Source organism: Acinonyx jubatus, chromosome B4 (genome assembly GCF_027475565.1).
Source record: "Acinonyx jubatus isolate Ajub_Pintada_27869175 chromosome B4, VMU_Ajub_asm_v1.0, whole genome shotgun sequence".
NCBI classification, from domain to species: domain Eukaryota; kingdom Metazoa; phylum Chordata; class Mammalia; order Carnivora; family Felidae; genus Acinonyx; species Acinonyx jubatus.
Window position 1 is genome coordinate 53,977,165 of NC_069387.1, and position 14,898 is coordinate 53,992,062.

A 14,898-nucleotide genomic window follows, 5' to 3' on the forward strand; every position below is an offset into this window, starting at 1 on the left:
CTGTGGGTGAAATGCTATCACACATACAGAGAAATCATTCGTGAAAGGAAGAATCTATTAATGCAGCAAACTTAAGTGTTGTCTTATTTAAGAAATTGCCACAGCCACCCCACCCTTCAAAACCACCACCCTGATCAGTCAGAAGCCATCAACATTACAGCAAGACCCTCTACCAGCAAAAACATTACACTCACTGAAAGCTCAGATGATAGCTAGGATTTTTCAGCAATCAAGTATCTCTAATTAGGTATGAACATCATTGTTTGACGTTCTATTGCACACTTAATAGAGAACAGTATAAACATAATGTTTATATGCACTGGACAACTAAAAAGTTCATTTGACTAGCTTTATTGTGATATTGACTTATTATTGCAGTGGTTGGAAACAAATCTGAAGATCTCTGAGGTATGCCTATATCACCAGAGATATGGTGGGAATATGTGAGGGAACAGATCCCAATGGTACTAAATCAGAGTGAATAGAATATTAAATGAAGCTAAATTCACTGATACAGACTCAATATGAAATTATGGTTTAGTGCAGTAGTACAGTGGCCAGGAGTGGCTCTAATAATTTACTTCGTTGGTTGCCAGAAACCTGGCTCCAAAGATGAATTATTAGAAAGTTGAGATAGTGGGGCGCCTGGGTGGCGCAGTCGGTTAAGCGTCCGACTTTAGCCAGGTCACGATCTCGCGGTCCGGGAGTTTGAGCCCCGCGTTGGGCTCTGGGCTGATGGCTCGGAGCCTGGAGCCTGTTTCCGATTCTGTGTCTCCCTCTCTCTCTGCCCTTCCCCCATTCATGCTCTGTCTCTCTCTGTCCCAAAAATAAATAAACGTTGAAAAAAAAAATTAAAAAAAAAAAAAGAAAGTTGAGATAGAATGACACAGGTGTAGATCTCAATGATACTGAAGGGCTAGAACTTTCTGGGTATACACTAAAGGAGGTGATCCAGAGGCTTCAGAAAAGGAGAATGCTACCCAGCTTCCCTGAAGAGCTCACAGTGACTGGTCTCTGTAAGCTAGGAATGACAGCGAGGGAAGTACTGCCTTTGAAGCAGATCAACAGAATCAATGAGAATAATGGATTTTCCAAGGTATGAGGGCTAATTCAGTTCACAACCAAAGAAAAGATATATGTGGTTGCTATAATAGGCAACAGAGCAGAAACAGTAATCAGAATAGTCTGATCCGCAGAGAACTCTGGCATTGGCTAGTTGATCATGATGTCCTTGAAACGGTTTACTTGATTTGAATATGCAGAATGCAAAGCCCTGATTCTGGTAAACTAAGTTTGACTTGAATCACTATAGAGTCAGAGTCTCTCAACCAGCTCCCAGAAAAGAACCAATTTATAGACCCAGAGTCCCCTGAATAGAGATTGGGACCCTGTGAGAAAAGACACAACTAAAAATTTATATAGTAAATCTTCTCACTAGTGTTCTCCAAAGAAACGTATCAGGGTAACTATGTATTGGGGAAAGGAAAATAGCTTCTCATAAATTACTGGACACTAACTCTGAATGGACAGTTCCTGGAAGACAAATGCCATGGTGATCCACCAGTCAAAAGAGGGACTGGACTTATGCAAATCATGTGATCAATGCAGTTTTGCTCATGTCCATCATACAGTGGGCTCAGGAGATCCTCTAACCCATTCTATGGTTTTCTCTCCAGTTCTAGATCATATTATCAAAATAGATACATTCAGCAATGGGCCAAATACATATATCAATCCCCTCTTAGGAAAGACTAAGTGGAAGCCAGTATAACTGCCCTTACCTACCAAAACAATGAATAATGCTGTTTGTCCTATAGATCGGATTCTTAAGCCTAGGGATCAGGGTGGAAATGAGAGTGGCTCTTCTTACTATTACCACTTACTAGTGATCCACTAATAAAATGTTTGCTTCCCATCCCTGAAACTTTGAACCTTGTTGGTTTAGAGGTCTTATCAGGAAGGAATGCTTCTACCAGGGGAAAATGCAGTGGTTCCATTTAAACAGAAGTTGGTGGGATTGCAAACTGGTGTAGCCATTCTGGAGAATAGTATGGAGGCTCCTCAAGAACTACCCTATAACCCAGAAATTGCATTACTAGGTATTTACCCAAAGGACACAAAAATACTGATTCAAAGGGGTACATGCACCCTGATGTTTACAGCAGCATTATCAACAATAGTCAAACTGTGGAGACAGCCCAAATGTCCATCAACAACTGATGAATGGATAAAAAAGATGTGGTATATATACACAATGGAATATTACTCAGCCATCAAAAAATGAAATCTTGCCATTTACAACGACATTGATGGAGCCAGAGTGTATTATGCTAAGTGAAATCAGTCAGTCAGAGGAAGATAAATACTGTATGATCTCACTCATATGTGGAATTTAAGAAACAGATGAACATATGGGAAGAGACAAAGAAAAAAGAGAGAGAAACAAACCGTAAGAGACTTTTTAATGTTTATTTTTGAAAGAGAGAAACAGAGTGTGAGCAGAGGAGTGGCAGAGAGAGGGAGACACAGAATCCAAAGCAGGCTCCAGGCTCTGAGCTGTCAGCAAGGAGACCAGTGTGGAGCTCAAACTCACGAACCATGAGATCATGACTTGAGCCAAAGTCAGATGCTTACCCCACTGAGCCACCCAGGCACCCCCATAAGAGAATCTTAACGATAGGGAACAAAAAGGGTTGATGGAGGGAGGTGGGCAGGGGGTGGGCTAAATGGGTGATGGGTATTAAGAGCACTTGTTGTGATGAACACTGGGTATTATATGTGATGAATTACTGAATTCTACTCCAGAAACCAATATTGCACTGTATGTTCACTAAAACTAAAATTTAAATTAAAAAACAAAAAATAAAAATAACTGGAAGTGGACTGCTTCTTGACCACTTTGAGCTCCTCATGCCAGTAAATCAACAGGAAAAGATGGAGATTACTGTACTGGCTTGGGTGACTGATTCTGACTATTCAAGGGAAACTGGATTCCTACAACACTACTGAAATAAGGAAGAGTATGTGTGAAATGTAGGAAAACCTCTAGGGTACCTTTTGGTATTCCCATGTTCTGTGATCAAAGTTAATGCAAAACTACAAAAGCTAAATCCAAGCAAACTGCTAAGGCAAGTCCACACACCGGGCAAGGATTTGTAACCAGGTGAGGTGTTGTTGACAGCAAAGAAGGAATACAAAAGTGAAGAACATAGTTATAAAATAACATCTAATGACCACATGACCAGGTGAGAAACAGGACTGTAATAACTATAAGCATCTCTTCCTTTTTGTTGTTGGTGGTAGGTATGTATGTATGTATCTAGGTCCCTTTTCCTATTTTCCTAACATCTAAATAAAATGTGCTAATAGTAGCTGACTTCATATCTCAGGAATTAAGTTAGAGGATTACCAAGAAGGATGTGATTTAGCAAGAGGAATGAGCATCATCCAAAGATGAATAACAAGAACCTGTGCCCTTTTTTGGGGAGAAGAAGAGTTTGTCTTTGGTTGTACAAGGGACAGTTGTTTCCTTGGGCAGCCAGATATATGGAAGGTAGAAGTGAAAGAGTACCCTTGTTTTCCATATGTGGAAAGGTTAGTTAAGACCAGGACTGATGACCTCACTGGCACAGGGCAGCACCGAGCCCACAACTCTGGCTGCTGCTAGATATCCTTGGGGAAAGAGCAGAGTCTGTAGCTCCCCCAGATGCTGTTGGTTCTCCTTCAGCTTCTCTGAACCCTCAGCCAAGCAGTATGCCAGTCCATGTGCATGTACACCCACTCCTGAATCATCCACACTGGAGACTGTGAGGCACTGAGACTAATACAGGTTCTGCTAAGAAACACGATTCATGATTCACAGGTTGCAGTTTGCCTCTGCACCCCCACTGTACATCACCTTCTCTTCCTGACCGTTGGCGTGGACTTCAGTGCCACACACACAGGTGACAGACACCAGGGAAGAGCTTGACCACTTCACACAATCACATAAGGTTAAATCCCTCCAGTAAATCCCTTGTATCATGCATAGTGCCTCTGCTTCTCTGATCAAACCCTAACTGACAGAGAACTTCCGATCCAAGATGGCAACATAGAAGACCCTGAACTCATCTCCTCCACAGACACAACAAATCTACACCTATTAACAGAGCAGTTCCTTCTGAAGAACTGCAAGGAGACTGAACAGCTTGTGCACAAAAGATAGAGCACATGAAAAACAGCAAGAGACACACACTGTAACAAAGAAAATTCCCAGCCCCTTTGCTGCAAACTACAGTGGGAAAGGATACTATTGAAGGGCCGGGAGCAGGTTCATCTGCCCTGGGACACAGAAAAACAGCCACAGTTTGGAAGGGAAATTAGAATATAAAGGAACCAGCCTTAGGCCACTACCAAATGGTGGGGCAGCTCCTAGAACTCTCTCCAGATCTGAGGCGCTGGCAAGTGCCATGGTTAACGTTCCCAGTCCACCTTGACAGCACAGACGGGAGCGGGTTCCAGAAGCCATAGCTGGCCTGCTGCCTCTGCGAGCCCTGGTCATACTAGCCCTGAACCCCCTAGGACACAGAAAAAAAGCCACAGTTTAACAGAACAACTGAAATATAAAGGATCCAGCCCTAGAACTCCACCAAATGGCAAGGGAGCCGCTGGAAATCTCTCTGGATTGAAGGGGCTGGTTGAGTGGAGAGTATACATTACTTTCCACCTTGATTACATGGATGGGAGCATGGTCTAGGCACCTTAACTGGCCTATTGCCTCAGTGAGTCCTGGTCCCCTAGCCCACACCATCCCAAGCCGACCTACCAGGGCAGCTACGGTACAATGAATGCCAGGAAACCCTTGGTCAGCATTCACCACAGCTATGGCCATCTTGCCAAAGTGACATAGGCCCAAAGCACCCTGGAACAATCCAAATCTGTACCATACTGGCTCCAGATGACATGCTAGGACACCACAGTGAACAGCACTCCAGGACCTCCTGGCTCATGCTCTCTTCCACTCCAGCCACCCTGCAAGAGCGCCAGTTGCACAGTGTGCCACAGGAGCCACTGGCTTGCACACACCTTGGCTACAGCCACTCTGCCAAGGCACCCCCTACATGGAGTGCCCTGGGACTCCCCTCCTTCCCAAACCATGCCTCTGTTCCAGCAGCCCCACCACAACCAACTCATGTCCACTTCAGCTCCAGCCACACCATTCGGGTGCCCCTTATGCTAAAAACCCTGGGACACCCTGGCTTGCACCCACTTCAGCTACAGCTCTCCTGCCAGGGCACCATCTGTACAGAAAGGCCTGGGACTGCCTCAGCCAATGCCCACTTCAGCTCTGGCCATCCCACCAAAGCAACATCAGTACAGAGTGCCCCAGAAACCCTGGCCCACACCAGTCAAAGCCTCAGCCAGCCAGCAAAAGTCACCAAGCACACACAGTCTGCACAGAAGACAACTATACATACACAAAACCATTCCTTCAAGTTTAGGAGAAGTAGCTGAAACAAACACAGAAGGTCAAAAAACATGAGACAGGAGCATATGTTCCCAACACAAGAAGACAAAACCTCAGAAAAAGGATTGAAAGATGGATATGGCAAATCTAACTAATGAAGAATTCAAAGTAATGGTCATAAAGATGCTCACTGGACTGGAAAGAAGAGTGGATGAATTCAGTGAAACTTCAACAAAGAGATACAAAATATAAAAAGGAACCAATCAGAAGTGAAGAATAGAATAACTGAAATTAAAAAATATAGTAGAAGGAATCAACACTTCACAGGATAGGTTAAGGGACCTCTGCAATAACCTCAAGCATAATAACATTTGCATTTTTAGTGGTCTCAAAAGCAGAAGAGAAAGAAAAGGGGGCAGAAAACTTTTCCAATTTCCCTAACCTGCAGAAGGAAACAGACATCTAGGTTCAGGAAGCACTGAGAGCCCATAACAAGGTGAAGCCAAGGAGGGCCATATCAAGTCATATAATAATTAAAACGGCAAACATTAAAGATTAAGAGAGAGTTTTAAAAGTAGCAAGAAAGAAGCAAAAGTTATATGCGAGGGAAACAGCTTAGAGCCCAGAGCCTACTATGGATTGTGTCTCCCTCTCTCTCTGCCCCTTCCCTGCTCACACTCTGTCTCTCTCCCTCAAAAATAAATAAACATTAATAATAAATAAATAAATAAATAAATAAATATTAAACAAAAAGAGAAACTGAAAACCAAATAAATAAAATCAGAAATGCAAAATACATAACAACTGACACCACAGAAATACAAAAGATTACATAATAGGCTACAATGAAAAATTATATACTAGCAAATAAGACCAACTAGAAGAAATGGATAAATTCCTAGACACTTACCACCTTCCAAAACTGATCAGGAAGAAATAGAAACTGACCAATTACAGGCAACACAATTAAATCAGTAATCAAAGAACTACCAACAAAGGAAAGTCCAAGACCAGATAGATTCACAGGTGAATTCTACCAAGCATTTAAAGAACAGTAATACCTATTCTCCTCAAACTATTGGAAAAATGAGGAAGCAAAACTTCCAAATACATTCTACAAGACTGGCATTATCTTCATGCCAAAGCCACACAAAGATACTACCAAAAAAAAAAAAGAAAACCAGAGACCAATATTGCTAATAAACATAGACGCAAAAGTCCTGAATAAAATATTAGCAAAGCACATTCAACAATACTTTAAAAGGATCATTCACCTCAATCAAGTGGGACTTATTCTGAGGAGGAAAGAATAATTCAATATTCACAAATCAATCAACGTGATATACCACATTAACAAAATGAAGGATACAACTCATATGATCAACAGATGCAGAAAAAGCATTTGACAAAATTCAACATCCATTCATGATAAAAACTCTCAACAAAGTTGAGTTTAGAGGGAATATACATCAACATAATAAAGGCCATATAAGACAAACCCACATCTAACATACTCCAAAGGTGAAAAACTGAGAGCTCTTCCTCTAATATCAGAAAAGGCAAGATGTTGTTCACTCTCAACACTTTCATTCAACATAGTACTGAAAGTCCTAGAAACAGCAATCAGACAATTTTTTTTTCCTAACCTGGTACATTTTATTTTTTTTTTCAATATATGAAATTTATTGTCAAATTGGTTTCCATACAACACCCAGTGCTCATCCCAAAAGGTGCCCTCCTCAATACCCATCACCCACCCTCCCCTCCCTCCCACCCCCCATCAACCCTCAGTTTGTTCTCAGTTTTTAAGAGTCTCTTATGCTTTGGCTCTCTCCCACTCTAACCTCTTTTTTTTTTCCTTCCCCTTCCTCATGGGTTTCTGTTAAGTTTCTCAGGATCCACCTAAGAGTGAAACCATATGGTATCTGTCTTTCTCTGTATGGCTTATTTCACTTAGCATCACACTCTCCAGTTCCATCCACGTTGCTACAAAGGGCCATATTTTGTTCTTTCTCATTGCCACGTAGTACTCCATTGTGTATATAAACCACAATTTCTTTATCCATTCATCAGCTGATGGACATTTAGGCTCTTTCCATAATTTGGCTATTGTTGAGAGTGCTGCTATAAACATTGGGGTACAAGTGCCCCTATGCATCAGTACTCCTGTATCCCTTGGGTAAATTCCTAGCAGTGCTATTGCTGGGTCATAGAGTAGGTCTATTTTTAATTTTCTGAGGAACCTCCACACTGCTTTCCAGAGTGGCTGCACCAATTTGCATTCCCACCAACAGTGCAAGAGGGTTCCCGTTTCTCCACATCCTCTCCAGCATCTATAGTCTCCTGATTTGTTCATTTTGGCCACTCTGACTGGCGTGAGGTGATATCTGAGTGTGGTTTTGATTTGTATTTCCCTGATAAGGAGCGACGTTGAGCATCTTTTCATGTGCCTGTTGGCCATCCGGATGTCTTCTTTAGAGAAGTGTCTATTCATGTTTTCTGCCCATTTCTTCACTGGGTTATTTGTTTTTCGGGTGTGGAGTTTGGTGAGCTCTTTATAGATTTTGGATACTAGCCCTTTGTCCGATATGTCATTTGCAAATATCTTTTCCCGTTCCGTTGGTTGCCTTTTAGTTTTGTTGGTTGTTTCCTTTGCTGTGCAGAAGCTTTTTATCTTCATAAGGTCCCAGTAATTCATTTTTGCTTTTAATTCCCTTGCCTTTGGGGATGTGTCGAGTAAGAGATTGCTATGGCTGAGGTCAGAGAGGTCTTTTCTTGCTCTCTCCTCTAGGGTTTTGATGGTTTCCTGTCTCACATTCAGGTCCTTTATCCATTTTGAGTTTATTTTTGTGAATGGTGTGAGAAAGTGGTCTAGTTTCAACCTTCTGCATGTTGCTGTCCAGTTCTCCCAGCACCATTTGTTAAAGAGACTGTCTTTTTTCCATTGGATGTTCTTTCCTGCTTTGTCAAAGATAAGTTGGCCATACGTTTGTGGGTCTAGTTCTGGGGTTTCTATTCTATTCCATTGGTCTATGTGTCTGTTTTTGTGCCAATACCATGCTGTCTTGATGATTACAGCTTTGTAGTAGAAGCAATCAGACAATTTAAAAAACTAGACAAAAGGCATTCGGATTGGTAAGGAGTAAATAAAACTGTTACTATTTGTTGGTGACATGACCCTATTAGAAAACACTAAAGACTCCACTAAAACACTACTAGAACTGACAAACTCAGTGAAGTTGCAAGATACAAAATTAATATATAGAAATCTGTTGCATTTCTATACTCTAATAATGAAGTAGAAGAAAGAGAAATTTACAACTGCACCAAAAAGAATAAAATACTCAGAAATACACTTAACCATAAAGATCAAAGACCTATATACTGAAAACTAGAGGACACTGCTAAGAGAAACTGAAGAAAACACAAATAAATAGAAAGATATTCTCTCCTCACAGACTGGAAGAATTAACATTGTTAAAATGTTCATAATACCTGAGGCAACGTACAGATGCAATGCAATTTCAACCAAAATTCCAATATATTTTTCACAGAACTAGAACAAATAATTCCAAAACTATGGAACCACAAAAGACCCCAAATAGCCAAAGCAATCTTCAGAAAGAAGAACAAAGCTGGACAATCCCAGATTTCAAGATATACTACACAAATATAGTAATCAAAACAGTACGCTATTGTCACAAAAACAGACACACAGATTATAGAACAGACAAGAGACCCCAAAAATAAATCTACGCTTATGTGGTCAATTAATCTATGGCAATGAAGGGAAGAATATACAATGGGGAAAAGACAGTGTTTTCAATACATGGTGTTGAGAAAACTGGGTGGCTACATGCAAAAGAATGAAACTGGACCATTTTCTTACACAATACACAAAAACAAACTCAAAATGGATTAAAGACCTAAATGTGAGACCTTACCATTAAACTCCCAAAAGAAAACTCATGCAGAAATTTTTAGACACTGCCCTTAGCAACATTATCTAAGTTTTCTCAAGCAAGGAAAACAAATGCAAATATAAACTATTGAGACTACATCAAAGTAAAATGCTTTTGCACAACCATCAACAAAACAAAATGGCAACATAGTGAATGACAGAAGATACGTGCAAATGATATCTAATAAGGGATTAACATCCAAAATACATTAAGAACTTACACAACTCAACACCAGAAAAACCCAAACAATCCAATTAAAAATTTGGCAGAATACCTGAATAGACATTTTTCTGTAGACAGAGATGACAGACAGATGAAAAGATGTTCAACATCACTAATCATTAGGGAAATGCAAATCAAAACCACAACAGAATATCACCTCACACCAGTCCAAATGGCTACTATCAAAAACACAAGAAGTAGCAAGTATTGATAAGGATGTGGAGAAAAAAGAACTTTCATGCATATGTAAAAACAGTATGGAGGTTCCAAAAAACATTAAAAGTAGAAATACCATATAATCTAGCAATTCTCCTTCTGGGTATTTATCCAAAGAAAATGAAAATACTAATTCAAAAAGATATACACATCTCTATGTTCACTGCAGCATTATTTACAATAGCCAGGATATGGAAGCAAACCAAGCATCCATTGATAGACAAATGGATAAAGAAGATGTGGTGTGTGTGTATATATATATATATATATATATATATATATATATGTATATGTGTATATATATATATGTGTATATATATATGTGTGTATATATACATATATATATATATATATATATATATATATATGTATATGTGTATATATATATATGTGTATATATATATGTGTGTATATATACATATATATATATATATATATATATATGCAATGGAATATTACTCAGCCATAGAAAAGAATGAGAGCTTGTTATTTGAAATAAGATGGATGGACCTAAGAGGTATTAGGCTAAATAAGTCAGAGAAAGACAAATACCATATGATTTCATTTACATGTGGAATGTTTAAAAAAAAACTCATACAGAGAACAAACTGGTGGTTGGCAAAGGGGAAGCAGGTAGAGAAAATAATGAAATTGGTGGAAGGGATTAAGAGGTACCAACTTCCAATTATAAAATAAGTCACAGAAATGAAAATTACAGCATAGGTAGTATAGTCAATAATATTACAACAATATTTTATGGTGACAAATAGTAACTACATTTATCATGGTAAGCACTGACTAATGGATAGAACTGAGGAATATGTTGTGTTCCTGAAACTAACATAACATTATATGTTAATTATACTTCATTAAAAAAATAATAAAAACTCTTTGCAAACTAAAAATCTGTTGAAAAATAATGCATCCATATATTACAGTATTAATTTGAGTAGTGGGATTTGGAGTGATTGATATATTCTACTTTGTGATTTCTGAGGTTCCCATAATTCTATCAAAAAAATCACCCTTCTGTACTACTGCTGGGAATGTAAAATGGAACAGTGAGTATGGAGAAAAATACAGCAGTTCCTGAAAACTTAAATAGAAGAAAGAGCATGTGATTCAGCAGCTCCACCTCTAAGTATATATACCCAAAAGAACTGAAAAAAGAGACTCAAGCCCATTTGTATTTAAACGTTCATAGCAGCATTATTCACAATTGCCATAAGGTAAAACAACCCAGATGTCCACTGACAGACAAACTGATAAACAAAAGGTGGTATATACATACAATGCAATGTTATTCAACCTTAAAAAGATACATATAAAATGGATGAAGCTCAAAGACATTATACTAAAGAAAACAAGCCAGACACAAAAGGACAAATATTGCATGAGTCCAGTTATCTTAGGTACCTAGAGTAGTCAAATTCATACAGAGTACAAGTAGTGTTACCAGCAATTGGGGGAAAGGGAGTAAGAGGGCATTATTGTACGATGGGTACAGAATTTCAGTTTGGAATGATGAAAAAGTTCTGGAGATGGATATTGGTGATGGTTACACAATAATGTGAATTGCTCCCATTGAATTGTATACTTAAAATTAGTTAAAATGGTACATTTTGGTATGTTTTACAATTTAAAAAAAACACAAAACATAAAAATCAGAATTTTTAAAACAAATATTTTTATAATTTATTATTCTTTATTTTTATTAAGACCTTCCTCTTAGAGCAGTTTAAGGTTCACAGCAAAATTGAAAGTACAGAGAAAAACAATTTTTTTCAAAGAGCATGCAGTTAGAAACAAAACAGAATATACTATAAAATGTAATCATTTCCACTAACCTGAAACGGCTGCCATCCTAAAATTGAATTGGGATCCAAACTTCTTTCTAAAAGTGAAAGAAAAATCACAGCAAATTTTTTTAAACCATAGTATTGATAATGCCTACCCAATAATTTATCACTACTAAGCATGAAAAATGTCAGAAATTATATATTATAGTGACTTTTAAAATAAGGACTACATGGTTATTCCCACACTAATTTTTATAGCGAATTCTCTAGATTTCAGAGAAGTGTCCAAAATCACATAAACAAGTATAACATCAATGACACTTAAACACCACATACAAAGCAATTAGCAAAAAAGAAAGCTTTGAGGCTAAACAGTTTTAGCAATAAATTACTGTATGATCTTAGCAAAGTTAAACAACCTGTTCCTCTTCACCTCTTTCCTTATCTGTAAAATTGGGATGGTAAAACCTATCTTATAAATAACAGATTCAAACATCCCAGATTAGGTAAAATCCACCCACATAAACACTCAAATTAATCATTCAACATTTTATTGAATACCTGCTTTACAGTTACAATTTAGGTTCAATCTTAAAAGAGGAACTGGTATTCCACGGAGGGACTAGATTTCAGGAAAAAACATGAAAATATCAGAAGTGGGGGAAACACATGGTATGTAATTAAGGAACTTTAAATACCTATGAATGACTAAAACTTAAGACTACATACAGATGAACAAGTAGAAGGAGAGGAGGCTTGAGAGCAGGAATTTCTCACTATATAAACCACTTTCTAACAATATACCTCTGAGCTTCCTTCCATGTTTTGATTTGAATGCTCTTGGTTTGCAGTCTGTCTTTCTGGTGTGTGCACAATAAACTTTTCCTGATTACTACTTCAATAATTCATTGGTTTTACCTCTGGTAATTCTAAACTTTTGACAGTCTGTGGTGTAAAAATGGGATCCAAAAGGGGTGCCTGCGTGGCTCAGTTGGCTGAGTGTCTGACTTCGGCTCAAGTCTTCATCTTGCTGTTGCCAAGTTCAAGCCCTACGTCAGGCTCTGTGCTGACAACCCAGAGCCTGGAGCCTGTTCCAGATTCTGATGTCTCCCTCTCTCTCTCTGCCCCTCCCCAACTTGCCCTCTGTCTCAAAAATAAATAAACATTAAAAAAAATTTTTTTAATGGGATCCAAAGAAGACACCCCCCCCCCCAACCTCCCTTCCTCCTTAACTCTGAGGCCCCTATGGTGATGGAACCCACAGAGTCCATTTAATTCACTTTCTCACTGACTCTAGAGTTTGAAGTCAAGTCTCTCTTATATCTGAGCTCTGTTCTCTCCATTTTGAGCTCACTTTAATTTGCATACCTGTATTTTGTTTGTTGAAGCTTCTAGGTAAATCTTCCTATTCTACTCCAAAGAGAGGAGGGCAGGGAAACACATGGTTCCCTGTGTTTTAGAATAGCTTTTAGAAAGCAGGGCCCCTCATATCTAAGAACTCTTAGGGAATCTAAAGGTAAAGATGTATTCTACCTGGTTGGTCTATGGACCAGGATTTTGTGCCTTTTTGGAAAAATGGGTGAACTTCTAGAATTGTAGCGGCCACTGGAGGGCAACTTTAACTTAGAGAAGTGTATCTTAAAGCTGTGCCTTTGACAAGAGAAGATTTCAAATCTCTCAGAGACAAGAGAATGCATTCTCTGATAAGCAGAAACTTCTAAAAGACACAATGACTGCAAAAATAGCTCTAAAAGATCTTTGTATCATGCAAACAAAAAAAAAAGTTACTAGGAGGAAAACAAACAACTTTGCTATCTGAGCAGGTAACCTGAACTTCCCAGAAAGACAATTTAGATCCAACTGTTCTTTTCTAAACTGGTGAATTTTGCAATATTATGGCTAGCAGCTCATGGCTAAACTTTTTTAAACAAAAGCTACAAGATCTGTTTGCCTCTGTCTGTATGTTTATGTATGTCTATGTATGCATGTTATAAATGGGTAATATTTTTCTAATTCCAGATGCTATTGCCAGAATATGTAAGGAGCTCTATTTAATTGGCTTAAAGAAAAATAAGCACTTATAAATTAAGCACTCCTGAAACCCTCAGACATATAAAAACAAACCAAAATGTTTTTCAAGTTCACATGACCTGATACAACCTTTGATATGTAAAACCTAGTTTAAGTTTGTTGACTTAAAAAAAGCAAGCATGTCTGGGTGTCTGGGTGGCTTGGTTGGTTGAGCATCCGACTTCAGATCAGGTAATAATCTAGTGTTTCATGAGTTTGAGCCCCATATCAGGCTCGCTGCTGTCAGCTCAGAGCCTGCTTCAGATTCTCTGTTCCCTTCTCCTTGCGCCTCCCCCATTTTCGCTCTCTCAAAAATAAAACAAAAACATTAAAAGAAAAGCAAGCATGACTTCAAAATTTGTTGATAAGAAAAATAGTGTGATGGTTAGCTGTTTAATGTCTAATCCAAGAATAATTGGTAAAAGTAAATAATTTAAATAAATGTAAATAAAAAGTTTATAACAAGTTAAACTAAATCATGAATATTTGTTGAGTATCTAAATCATTTGCAAATGAGATAATATACTGAATCATTAAATGCAAAACATAAGTTTATCTACTTTAAGCTTTTCTTTTTTTTTGTACAGTATTGTAGTATTACTAATACTTTATTTAAGGAAACTAACTTTAAACTTTTACTGAAATAAAACTATACATCACTACCAGAAATGAAAACAAAAAAACAAAACAAAAAACTGTCACTTGCTACAAACAGAAAGTAACCATACCTATGACTGTAATAAACATAAACCAATGATATTTCTACCTGCTACCGTTTGGAGCTTAGTAACTGCTCTTTTTGTTAAAATGAGTAATTAGCCGATATAAGAAAATTACTAAGGACATACAACCTCAACTAATAATTTTTCCCTGAAGCTAATAAGAACTACAGAAAGCTAAAAAGAAAGTATAACTATATCATTCAATATACTTCTCAAGTCTGAGGGCCAACTAAAACTGACCTGAGCAAATCAGTGTTTTGGAAATGCCATTTAAAGGTTGCTTAAAGTCTGCTCTCTGAATTGGTTCCCATCATGGCAGTCCCTCAGTACTACTACAGTGTCTCAAATCTACCTCAGAGTGAATGGTTTTCATTGTGCATCTCCCTTGCACTACTATGCAAGGCTCTTATTTATGTTTGATTTCTAGTTCCATTTGTATCATCTGCTACAAGATAACCTAA

The 14,898-nt window shown here is 38.2% G+C and overlaps 1 protein-coding gene across 1 annotated transcript in view; it reads right to left on the reverse strand.

The window, feature by feature from the left end:
* RECQL (RecQ like helicase) overlaps positions 1 to 14,898 on the reverse strand; it is a 57,012-nt gene that overhangs the window by 38,373 nt on the left and 3,741 nt on the right. Inside the window, exon 2 of the mRNA XM_015064304.3 lies at positions 11,694 to 11,740. Coding sequence (XP_014919790.1) covers positions 11,694 to 11,709 — 16 coding nt within the window. The 5' untranslated portion in view covers positions 11,710 to 11,740. The remainder of the gene's footprint in view (positions 1 to 11,693; positions 11,741 to 14,898) is intronic.